General features: G+C 40.6%; 1 protein-coding gene across 2 annotated transcripts in view; it reads right to left on the reverse strand.

Annotated features, from left to right (window-relative positions):
* cntn3a.1 (contactin 3a, tandem duplicate 1) overlaps positions 1-13591 on the reverse strand; it is a 72411-nt gene that overhangs the window by 27591 nt on the left and 31229 nt on the right. For both annotated transcript variants that reach the window (XM_023427705.1, XM_023427704.1), the window contains exons 6-9: positions 6936-7139; positions 5951-6053; positions 5406-5590; positions 2546-2685 (exon numbers count right to left, since the gene is read on the reverse strand). In XM_023427705.1, the coding sequence (XP_023283473.1) occupies positions 2546-2685; positions 5406-5590; positions 5951-6053; positions 6936-7139 (632 nt within the window). The remainder of the gene's footprint in view (positions 1-2545; positions 2686-5405; positions 5591-5950; positions 6054-6935; positions 7140-13591) is intronic.

A 13591-nucleotide genomic window follows, 5' to 3' on the forward strand; every position in this document is an offset into this window, starting at 1 on the left:
GATAAAGTAGTCCAGAGGGTCCTGCCGCCAGTCTGTCTGTCGTCTAGAATCATTACAGCACTGCCACTTGAAAAGACAAGGACTCTCCCTTAACATTAGTCGGTGACACTGCTGACGATCTTCAAATAGGGCTCTTTCCAAGGCCCCGCCACACAATGGACACACGGCTGACCTGGCGCTAAAGCCACCGACAGATCCTGGGGGTCCTGGGTGAGTGTGGATGCCACGGAGTCCAAGTGGAACACAAGTCCCTGGGTTTTTTGGCTGGGACTGGATGCTTATATGTGTGTTCAAGGGATAAAGGATGAGAGAGAGGGAGAGAAAGAGAAAGAGAGAGAGGGAGAGAGAGAGAGAGAGAGAGAGAAAGCCATAGCGACTTTGAATAGATAATAGATGGTCCTTTTTAGGTTACACAGTGCAAGGGCCCAGGGGTATGAAAGAGATGAAAGAGATCTGTGTAAGTGCATGGGTTGGTGCCACGCTACGCTGTACCCGCTGCCCTGTTAGAAAACCCTCAGAGACTCAGCGGTGTCTCTATCACAATCTCTTTAGCACTGGAGACAAATGGTGGCATTGGCCTGCTTTATGGCCATCATTAATTATGCTTGACTCTTCTCTGATACCAGCACTGTTTCAAGTTGAGCTGTAAAAAGTCAAATCATGGACACAGTAACTCCTCAGAAGGCAGGTCCCGGACTTTAGAGGTCAAAGGTAGAAATGTCTCAAAAACACACACACATACACACACACACACACACACACACACACACACAGACACACACACACGTATCTGACTATAGGGGGAGCTGGTGTTGGTGTGGAAAAATACAAGCGTGAGTCGGTCCTTGTTTCACCAGGGTGACATTTTGAAGTGACAGCCCTCCTCTGCGCCATTTAATTCCCTTGGAGGGGGCCCAAAATGAGATGGAGAGAGAGACAGGAAAAAGTGGGAGGGAAAAAAAGCTTAAAAGAGAGCGTAAGAAAGGGAGAGCGAGCACCAGAGATGCTGAGATAAAGAGAGGGGGAGAGGAGGACTGATCCATTCTAATGAGGAATAACAAATGGCCCCTTTGGCCTTCCTCTCCTTCTACCTCTCTCTCTACATCGCTGACCTTTGGGTTTGGAAATTGATTTACTGTTGCCGCTGTTGACGATGGCATTTTGAAAATGGTAACACCCCACCTCATTAATATAGCCACATGTACAGAGAATAAGTTACCTTGGCCCCACGCCAAAGGATTTTTTTTAATGTTATTTACAAAACAATAGTAGAGATGCACAGGTGGAGTGATAAGTGTTTCCTGTGGTTAAGGACGTGTGGCAAAATAAGGGAAGCGACCCTTAGTCAGTCAAAATTAACAAAATAACAGAGAGCCACTGATGACAGATGATGCCTATTTATACAGATTTAATTTTTATTTACTCGACATACAGAATTTGCAGATAACTACTTCTGTGTCATAATGACAACCCGTTTTGGTGCAACACTGTAATCTTCTTCGGTGTGTGTGCTTCGACATTCGGCTCTCTAATCTAAGTGCCCAGCTCTCAATCCGAGTTACAGAAAACCAAACCCACCTGCCCCCTTAAAAGACGTGTCCGACAAAAAGACAACAGGCCGTTCTTGGGCTCATTACCCAATCCAAACACTGACTATCAGTGACCGTGATTTGCTAGAGCTGTTCTTTTTCGGCAGGAAACACACTCACTCCGGCAGCACAATAACACAAAATAAGGCAAATTGCCTAAATGTGAAATGTATTTTGGATGATGAGGCATTTTCCACCCTCCCCAGAGAGAAGAGACTTAATGACAAAATTGAGAGTAGCAGATAGGAGAGATTGAGCGATAAATTGTCGAGTCCCTGGTTGATGACAGGCAGAAAATGGCCTCACTTTGGCTTCTTTGCAAAACACATACAAACGCCCTCCCCCAACACATACGCACACACTTTTGATGCCAAATTTAGTCAAAAGCAAATACAGCCATATCAAAGTGACGTGTTCTTGCCAAGTACAAGCCTATGAGTTGGAAACCATTATGTGCTTCTGAGCAAAATGAATCCGGCAAACAGCGCGGTAACACATAGTGCATCCTTTAAGTAAAATGGTTCTGAATACCATAATCCTATCGGCTTTCATCTTACACATTACTTTATGCTCGTCGCCACTCCCTGAACTCCTTAACGGCTGTTGTAATAACAAAAAATACTGACATAATACCATGTAAATACCAGCCTGTTAAATTGAGCCTTGCAGCTTTCATAGCATGTCTGTTGACAAAAGTGTGTTACACACCTTGATAAGACGGAGTGTTGATTAAAGCTGGAGAGCACAAATTAGCACTGTTCATCTGATGTGCTCTGTTCCAAACTGAATATGTGGCACCACTTTGCATTTTTTCATATTATTTGTTTTCCTTTGTTGTTTTTTCTTATTTAAGTTTATCCAGCCCTCTATATTGCAGGGAAGTTAGGAATCGACCTGGTGTTCATGTGTTTACCATTAAAAGCAATAAAAGAATGTGCAGAAGAGAAATCCCTGACCTCCATGGGGTCCAGAGGTTCTCCGTTTTTCAGCCAGCGGTACGAAGGTTTGGGCTTGGCGCTGGCTTTGCATTCCCACACCAGAGTGTCATCGATGGTCTTCTGAACGTCCTGCGGCTTCTCGGTCAAGTGAGGTGGAGCTGAAAGGTCACAAACCACATACTGTAAATTAACACCTTAATGCCACACAGATGCTTGAACATTACCAGAATGCAGCACTTTTACAATAAATCAATGGACCAACCAAGCGCGCAATTAGTTCATTAAAGAAGCATCCATGTGCACAAAATCATAAATCCACTTCCAGTTAACCCAAAGCTGACCTCCACTTGAAAAATTATATAAATAAAAACAACTGTACAAGCTTAAATTGTGGAAGATCGAACGGTTGAGAATATTCGCTTTAAAGTTAAAAGGTAAAAGATAAACTATTAGGTTTGCTACATTCAGCTTGAATTAGCAATATTAATGCAAATCATTTACAAGAATCATGTTTACTGAATATGTAATTCAAAAAATTTTTTTTTTTAGCAATGCACTTAATAACACAGACTACGTTGCCTTCTGGTCTTTTGCAACTTCAGAAATTCAGAGAGAAAATGCCTCTATATTTACGATAGTGCTCCTACTGTCATATAAATGACTAGCACCTTATCTCTGGCAACAGTGTAAGGAGATTTATGGCCCTTGTGAAGCACCCACATAAATACAGGACGCCCCGCCAGGGTCAAGGGGAACGAGGTAGTTAGTCTACTTGCCTTGCTGTGTGACTTTGATAATGTAATAATCTTAATAATGATAATGCCATTATTTTTTCTCGATTAAAAAAAGCCCTTATCTTATTTCTTTCCGGGAACATGAGAGTACAGTCTGAGCTAGAACTGTATCTGCGGAGCAATCCATGACATGGACTTTTTAGAAGGGCAAATACTCGCCCACACACAGGGACTGAAACCAACGCTTCTCAATACCGAATACACTCTCTCCTACCATTCGGTCATAATGTGGTTATGAGTGTTATGTATTTAAATTGGTCACAATGTGCTCTGTGGATCCCACAAGGCTTGTTGTGGTCAGAAGTTGACTGTCACATCCTGTCCAGAACAGTTGGTGTTTTGAAACTGTGTGCCTAACAACTTAGAAGGCAAAATCATGGCACCCGCAGATGACAGAAAAACGCCTGGTAACGTAAAGACGACAACAGTATGTTTCAAAATTAATGAAGGAGTTTCTTGCTTATTATTTCCCTTTGTATTTCCTATCTGTGGTAACAGTGCTGCATGCATTGCCTGAAGAGCATTTCACTTGGTAAGAACAAATTCTCATTTAAGTAATATTTAAAAAGCTTAGAGAGAAAAAGAGAGCAGCTCCATATGCTAATTGAGATAATATTTTGTTATCAAAAATATGCTCTCTCTATGTTCTTTTCACAAAAATAAATTACATAATAAATACATTTGGAGAAGAGCAAGCAGTACTGAATTGAAAATGCATCACTGTACAGCAACAAATAGTTCGTGACAACCTGTTAACAATATTACAAATGAGACCGTCAGATATATGATAACGGAAGCGAAGGCATGACGCAACCAGTCTCTATACAAAATCAATCTGATCGTGTGTGAGCCCATTTAAATGCAGTCAACTGCTAAACCATGATCTAATTTCATAAATCCCCAGGAACTACAGAAGGACAATTAAGTGGGAAATCGAAAGAGAAGTCATCCCTTATTGTTCCTGTGCCCGCATTGGTTGGGTGTCGCAAACACGACATCCCAATATTGATTCTTCTATTCTTCTATAGAGTTGATGGATGTCCCACAAGCGCCTGTCTATGGGAGCTTAAAATGAGATTACAGATTTTTATCACCTGGCGGCCGGCCAGTCTGCGAGGCTTTGAGATAAGACAAGACCTAAATCTTACGAGTGGAAACACGATTTCCACACAGCTACAGTAGAGGAAAGGTTTAGAGGCCATGCAACAATGCACCAAGACAGTGATAGTTACAAGTTGTCGAAACATCACGACTTTGTTTACAAAATGACCGTAACACAATCGTACCATTGTCCCCAGTATTTGGACCTCTAACTCGTCAAGATCCAGTGTCTATGAACTGGAGCTTCTCTTTAAAGTAAAGCATTTTTAATCCCCAGCCTACCTACAGGTACTGTGAGCATTTCATCTTACCCACAGGTGCTGAAAAAACCCTGTATTATCATATCAAAGGCATCCTCCTTCACAGGAAAGAAAAATCTGGATTTGATGATTTCAGTCAAGCACATCCCTACAGGGCCTTGTGGGCAGACATCATCAATGCATAAACTGCAAAATAATGGAGAGAGAAACTATAAAAATCCTTCATCAAGGGCCATTAAAAGCTTTCTCAGAATATGGGCCATAAGTCCAGTGTTGGTGAGGGAAAAATCACCTCTCTCTGAGAGGTGGTATAAATCTGTGTGCACTACTGCCCATGTTAGCCGCTGGCACAATAAAGATCTTGTCAGAAATGAACTACTGGTAATAGGTTAATTTACTACCACATTCCACTATATGATGCCGTTATATATGAGTTCTAATAAAAGCTACAGATTGCATGACAACAAATAAAACTTTTTTGTTAGACTCACACCAAAGCTCCCCTTTGATTCTGCAACATTTTCGATCAGGCCCAGTATTAGTGAACCTTTGAGGCCATGAATCACTGGGTAGAAGATTTGGTAAAAGCCCATAAATGCACATGATATGTTAGGGAGACAACTGACAGGTTGAAAGCATAAGATATTTTCTTGTTCCCTAGACAAGAAGTGTGAAGTAAGTTAAGTTTTAGATCAAAGTCAGCGAAACCATCCTCCTACTCACCATAGAAAGACAGCTTTCCTTTCACCGAGTTTCTTCCTCTGCTGTTTTCAGCTACACACTCATATATCCCTGCATCCTCCTGCTGGAAGTATGGGATCTCTAAAACTCCGCTGGCTTTATTTATGTCCACCTTCCTGCCAAAAGAGGCTCCATCCACTCTTCTCCAACTGATGGTTGGCACTGGGCTAAAGGTATGAAAATATAACACACACATCAAGTGCTGTGAAAATGAAAAGTACTCCTCAAGATTGTTTTATCTAGGGATTTAGCTTAGCTGAAGACACATACAGCATATGATAACAATGAAATATTGGAAAACACTGACAAACTATGTCAATGTTAAATTAATCTGAAACCACGGAGCGTTTCTGCTCTGCATATTCTGGGTACACAGAACAAGAAAAAGTCATTAACATGTGAAATCTGCTGTTCTCTAAATCACTTCACAAGGGTTTCCATGCATTACCACGCAGCTTAAGATTGCTACAGTAAACAACAAATGGCACAGATATGACTCTGGCATAATATCACACAGTGGGACGTACTTTCCGAGTGCAAAACATTCCAGTTTGACAGTTGAGCTCTTAGCGACAGGAACAATTTCGGGGAACTGGACTTCGATTTTTGGCTCGTATTCACCCATCACACCTGGAGTTACAAAGAGAAACATAGAGTTGATGCCACACCAGTCTGAGGGGATTGTTTTCAGTTTAAGGCCTGAAAAGGTCACAAAGAAACAAAATCAAAACAAAGCTTAGGACATGACTGTGTTAGCAAAAAGAAATTATGACTCAGTTTCTTTCAACACTTTGTACTGTGTGGCTTAGGGGGGGGAATGTCTGCTTGTGACATTTCTGTCCACTGTTGGGCTTGTGATTTCAAATACCAAATATAAATCATACTCTGAGCCTATATTGGTGGTCTACATAGCATCAAACATCTGCCAAGCATAATTACAAACCTATCTTGTTTCAACATGAAAAGAAAAAAGATGAAATGGTGCAGTAGCTTGTTGCCTCATGAGGTTGACACCAGTCCACTCAGGGTTCTCGTTTTTTACAAACCGGTCGGATTCAAAGAAAAAAAAACTTTGATGATCTGATCGGCCGGAGTGTTTTACCAAGAGACTCACCGCTCTTTTGGGCATACTGGGCGGCAAAAGCATGCAGTCTGCTTACTTTTCAACTCGGAATAGTGTGTAATTTCGCAAACTATCTATCTTGAACATGCTAAGCAGGCAGTAAACAGTTTCGTTCTGTAAGCCAAGTCACGGACATAAATGAGCAACAGATGATTCCGTTTTGCTGGCAACGGTTAACCAGCAGCTGGCAAAATCTATGTTTGCCAGCTAAAACTTTCACCTTTTAAAACTTGTTATCTTGCCAGGCTATAGCTAATTAAAGTCACTACATTTGCAATTTGAAAGTTGCACAGGCTCAAAATTTTTTCGTGTAAAAACAAAAAGTAAATCATCATTCTGCCTCTCCTTTGTGCTCTCTGTAGAGTTCAGTGAGGGTGGCACCGTCGTACCGTCAACCCGCAGCACCAGGGGAGTCGGTGGTCCTTGCACACTGCTTTTGGTGACTGTGTTGGTGACTACACAAGTGTAGTTGCCCACATCAGAGGGCTCCACTTTGGCGATGTAGAGGTTGCCCGTCTTCTGGGACACGAATCGCCGAGTGTCCTGGATGACAAACGACGGGTACTCATTGAAGATCCACGTGAAGGTGAGCTCTGTGAACAAAGTCAGGGATAATGGATGTGAGACATGCGGGATGCAAGTCGAAAACACACTCTGCATTCATACATCATCTGTGCACATGTGCAGATAATGTGCGCTTCGTCGGGAAGTCTCATCACTCCAGTTTGGGTGCATGCCTTTAGGTAGAAAACAATTAGTGAATCACACTGGTTGCCTTCCATGATTAAAAACACAATTCATAATTTAATAACAAGAACTCTTACTCACTGTGGAGTGGATACCGTTAATATGGTAAATGTGGTAATATGGTTTCACAGGTCGACTTTGTTGTATGATCACGCTGAGAGTTTGAATGACTGGCTTTACAGGGGCATTCAAGTAGATATTTACATGCTCGACTTAAAGGCTGGATGGAAAAATGAGTGGAGTGGGTTGGTGGTTAAATGACTAAGCAGGCGCTCAGACCAATAATGGACCCTGTGTTGAGACAGCGGAGAAGCCTGTGCTGGTGGGGGCATGCTGCCTGAGGTACCGCTGAGACAAGAAATACAATACAAGGATCCCAGTTTGAAATATAGATCTGTGACTCTGAAGGTTTATCAAAAACACACCAAAACACTGCACAGCTGTTTATAGTAATATGAGACATGACTTTAAAAGAGGAACGACTCGCAATGATCATCAGACTTTATTTACCAGCAATGTGTGCTCGCATGTATCTAACTCCACGCCACAGCACCTTGCCAAATTAGGTCGCGTTGCATTTTGGCAAGATTTGCTGAAAAAACACCATTTTCCTTTCTTGCCAGAGTCCTCTGCATTAAGATCAAATAAGTGAGTAATTGTATTATCATTGTATTTCATCTCATGTTTGTTATCTTATCCATTCTCATACCTCTTCTTGGGATTTATTTCTTAATAAGACTGTATTTAAGAATTGAGAGACAGAGATTGTACATAAAAAATAACAAGAAGCATCTCCCTTTGTGGCTGTCGTGCAGCAGCAGAGGACCTTAAATCAACCCTGAAGCTGCATCTCCTGCATAAAAAAACTGTATAATGCCCAATAAAACCAATGTATCACAGCTCATGTTATTCAGTATGATAACACCAAGTCTACTATTCATCATCCATGCTAACAAGTTTTTGTGAAAGACTCCCAGTACTATCAACCAAATGGAGCGCAGTCAGAGAAGCTTTGCACTAACAATCAGCAGCATTATAAAAACGAATGATGGTGTTTTGACATATTGACACAAGGATAGATTGCTCTGGACCATATTGCATCCCTGTCCCAAAAGCAATCTCGGCCGTTGGTAAAAACTTGTCTAAGCGATGACTCGGCACTACAGTACGGGGAATAATTGAGACGTGAGTTGGACACTCATCTACTGACTCAGTATTCTTCACTTCTGCTCTTCAGGGGGCTCGAGGACGTGTGGGCTCTGACATATTACTGCAAACCTTGCAAATCATGATGTGACACAGAATCTTGAGGATCTTGTGTGAGGATGCTCCTTTTTTTTTTTTTTTTTTTTACCAGGTACAGCATGGGTGTTTTTATGTTGGTTGGACCTGTAGAGGACAAACTAACCTTGTGATCATCCCAAGAGCACAACACGAGATCGCAACTTGGACCACACAGTGTAATCACACCTGTCCCCTTTTTTGTGCCAACGGTGCCCGTGTTTCCTCCTTTCCAGTGTGTCACATTTTTAATTTGATAATGTTTAGAAACTTTAAAGTAAATGAAATCCTCTAAACACGCTCTTCATATGTCTGCTAACAATCAGATGTGCTTCAAAGGGAATGCTTTGACATTTCGAAAAAATACACTTAGGCCTATTCACTTTCTTTCCAAGAGTTAGATGATGAGATCAATACCTCTTTTATGTCTGTACAGTAAATACCAACGACTTAGCTTAGCACAAAGCCTGGAAACAGGGGTACATATCTTGTAGTTTGACTTCTTCCAAAGCTAAAGAATCTGCCTCTAAACCTCTAAAGCTCACTAATTAACACGCAATATCTTGTTTGTTTAATAAGTAGTGTTTAATACATTTAATCCATATGAAAAAAATCACAATTCTGTTTTACAGGAGGTTGTGTGCCACAGTATTTCATAAATGGGAGCAGTCATATCCCTGAGTCTTGTAAGCAGCTTGAGTTATAATTTTTTTTCACTTCAGTCTTATTAGAGATTAGACAAATGAGACAAAACACATTAATTAGTGAGTTTTAGAGGTGCTGGCATGTGAATTGTTTTGGTCAGAGTTTCCGGTCTATATGCTGAGACAAATTCACCATCTCCTGGCTGTAGCTTTGTATTTAAAGAACAGATATGAGATCGGCATCAATCTTCTCATCTATTTCCCGACAAGGAAGAGAGTGTGAAAAAAGGTGTATTTCCCAAATTGTGGGCTAATCATTTAATGACTTTCATAGACTGGTTTGAGTCACATAATAAGAGGAGTCGCGTTATCCCCCTGCAGTTTCTCCTGCCGTGAACTTGATCCTAGCCTCTGTGACTTGTATCAACCGTGACTTCTTGGCTTGATCCATCCAAACAGCTGTAATATCCTCCTCTCCCCTAAATAATATATCCCAGCTCTCATCCTCACAAGGTTATTCATATTTAATGTCTGTTTATGAAACAATACCTTCTAAAGCTGCAGGGCACGACAAACTGGAACAACAGCAAATAAGAGGTTACTAATTGGTTAGTTAAAGATTCATGGTGAGAAACAGGAAGCAGGAAATAGGAAGTGGAAAGCATCATTGGCTGTACTTGATGATTTGACTTGAGAGCCTTCTGCGGATGGACGGTAATGGAATAATGCAATCATGAGTGACAGTGAGTGGCAGATTTTCATTGTGGTTCCATTTAGCCCTTGTATAATGAACAGGCAGCATCAATTCCCTCTTAATGATCTGAGAGGAGGGAAGAGAAATGGAACATGACAGGCCAAGGACATATTGAATCCAGAGTGGGTTTTTTGCACAAGTGTGTATTGTATCAAAGAAAAGTATATGCACAACTTGTGTCAAAGTTTGTACTCCCAAGTCTGTTCCCTAGACAGTAACAGCCATTAACCAGAGGTACCTATCTGTATTCATCACACACAACAAGTTCACTCTATGAAATGGCTTAGGTCACGCACATGGGAAAAATGCCTGCGAGCTATATGTGTTGTTACTAGCCAGCGAGCAGCCCCTGTTTTGGGGTAGATGCACTGGATGGAGAGAACAAGAGATTTCAGCCTTGAGTAAATCTAAAAGGCCTGTTTCCATTAGTGAAAGGAGGTCAGATGCATTAGGTCCTGGGCGAACCACAGTCATTCAGACCCTCTCAGAGCAAAAGACAACACATACCGACATCTGATGCAAATACAGTACGGCGCAGTGAAGGAATGCTGCTGGAACTCCTCTTGGATACTTGACAATATTTTGGTCATTCTTTAAGTGCAACTTCAACCTGCCTTACAGTTTTAGAGCATCCTGGGGCCGCACCAAACTACTTCCTGCTGCCTGTCTTGAGGGTTTTCAGGCATCGTTAAAATGAAATAATGGCTTCCTGAATCATGCATGGGATATTGAAATCCTTTAAAGGGGAGATGAGGCAGATCCTTGTCTAAGGCTGCATTGTGCTGATCATGAATTGTGTCCTGTCACCCTTTATGGGAGCATGTTTCTCACTTTTCCAACACTGTCTATTTAAAATGCCAGTCAGGATTTTCTTTTTTTTCAAACGTGCAACAATACAGTCATAGTGCTGTAAATAGAATACAGAACCCCATTATTTATCTTTGCACATTAATGTATTTGTCACACCTTCCTAATGTATCCATATAATTCCCATTTGACAAGATCTTTCGAGTCTTTTTATACTTGTTTTTCAGTCTTTTTAATCTCTTTGTCTACAAGTGAAAATATTCTGCAATATTTCTCTGCTAAACCTAATCCAACTTAAAGTCAAATGACATTTATCATAATACATCCACAGCTAGATTTCAAAATCTTCTCTTTTAAATGAAATTTCGTTATTACTCCAAAAATATCTGGAGACCAGTTCAGCTGCCTATCGACACTTGAACTTCAAAGTATTCCACTAGTTCAAACATTGTTTTCTCCTTTTTCTTTCTGCTAGTACATATATCAAATGATTTACTTTTCATCACAGTTTTCTCTTCAATACATAAAGCAGTATATCCATTCATATTTGTAGTCAAAATGCGGGGCTGAATGAGGACAAGAGAATGTGACTGTATAGTGTGTGGGTGTTTGTCTATGTATAAATGTGTGAGCGTGTAACCAAATCTAGATGGATGCCTCCCAACCATAGCAGATATGGTCAGGCTGGCCTTTCAGCAAAGATGTTAGAAAATTGCACATGAGTCATCGTAAAGCACATCTCAACGTCCTCAGCATCCTCGACATCCTCAACATCTCCATTGATAGGCATAATCTGCTGTGGCAGTTGCGGAAAAAATATTGTCAGAAAATGGATCATTCCAAACAGTGTGCTAGGTCTCAAGAGAACAGATATGATCCATCACAACAAGAAGGAATGAAGGGGCTGCTGGTGTAAACAAAAGCAGTCGGTACGTTACTGGTCAGCCGGACAAAAGCAGACTCCGGCTGTGCATATTCGATATGAGGAAAACAGCAGGGAGGCGAACTGACCCAGTTTGAATGAATTTGAACAAGATTTGCAATTACTCACCCCTCACCCAAATACAATTATTGTTGACAGTTAGAGAGCACTGATAAAGCATGTTGGATTTATGAACGTCCTCGTATTTCATGTTATCATATCACATGTCTTGCATTACATTTGACTGTGTAATGTGTCTGAACAAAATCTGTATCTGCCTCTTTATTGTACCTCTGACACACTTCTTGGTGTCACCAAGTCTATCGCATTGTTTTTAATAATTTCAACAGTATGTTGAACACTATGTTAAAATAACTACACGAAGAAAATGCTGAAAAAAATAATTGCGGCTGTCAGTTGACGGTGCACTGTCACAGATTGTCTCTGGAAAAAAAACAGATGCATACTTTTGACATGCTCATAAAACTGACTTTTAAAACTTATTTTGGCAAAAAAACTTTGGCTTCTTGGTTATTGTTCAGTCAGGAGAGGAATGTCAGTGAGCAAATGTAATGATGATTTCAGTTTTCCTCAATTATCCAAGTTTGTTATTTAGTTAGTTTGCTGTTGTTTTTTTTATTGTGAATTTACACTTGTACTTTGACACACTGTGTAAATAAAACTTAATAAAAAAGATAATGTAATAAGAATAAAATAAGCCTGCCTCCTACTACCTTCCCAGTCCCCCTGGAGAGGCTTCCTCACAGTGTCCTTAAATGAATGGCCCAACATTTATACACTTTACTTTCTAAGAAGTCGGAGGAGAACTGTAGCTAATCAAATGATGGAACAAGCAGGAAACGCAAATGTTACCCATTGTGCATAAACATAAATCTGCACAACAGTTATCAAATCCAAAATCATAATACAATATTTCCATCTAATGAGAGGAGGCATTCACTCTAATGGCAATGTGAGACAATGTGGCATTAAAAGTATTATGTTTGTGTTCTCACTGCATCTTAGATAATGAAATAATGATGGGCCTACAGATTTTATGTTGGTGTGGATGTAGTTCTCATTCCTCTGTAAGAGCAGGTAGAGGGTTTGTATCAGACTGGATGTGACAGATATGGGCCAGGTGCAATGTAACAGTGTAGGTTACTGACAGCAACCCCTCCAGGACTCTAGTCCAAAATCATCAGTGTCATGTCAGAGGGTACTCCAAAGAGAGTTTGGAGCCTCAATAAAAAGAACCAAGTTTTTGTAACAAATGACAGACAAGATGAACATGAATTATTGAATAGAATTATTGAATAAATCTATTAACATTTCCCTGAAGACCAGAACATCAAGACCCAGATATCATATCTCCAATGACTTAGTCAAATTTTTACCCAAACACAGTGTGCCACATCTTGGTAAACATTTGTGATTTTGTCAAATATGCACAATCACAGTTACAACAAAGCAGCTGAAGTTCTTGAACACAGTCCAGCATCAGAAGCATGGGGAATATCCTGAATCTTATGAATATTAGTTTATATAGAAAGAGATTACATTTTTGTCCTAATTTAAACAAAATGGTGTCCTCAAATCCCCTTACTGCATGAGAGTACAAAGAGTATAGACACCCGGGTGGTTTAACCATCTGTTAGTTAAAAGGTAAAACAACACATTTCATCAGTGATGAAAGAACAAGAATAACAGAGAGGATTCACATGATTAGGAAGTGGGTTACAAAGGTTTTTAAATGACACACACACTGTCAGGTTTCTCACAGGGGTGAAACTCCCACCTGCTGTTCATGTAAATAAATTGTTATGACACTATGAGCCTTATGAACTCTGGACAAGGTCATTTCCTTTCCAGAGCCAAGCGGCAACACTC

Source organism: Seriola lalandi, unplaced genomic scaffold, assembly GCF_002814215.2.
Source record: "Seriola lalandi dorsalis isolate HSWRI2012SDOR001 ecotype SW California unplaced genomic scaffold, Sedor1 jcf7180002054861, whole genome shotgun sequence".
NCBI lineage: Eukaryota > Metazoa > Chordata > Actinopteri > Carangiformes > Carangidae > Seriola > Seriola lalandi.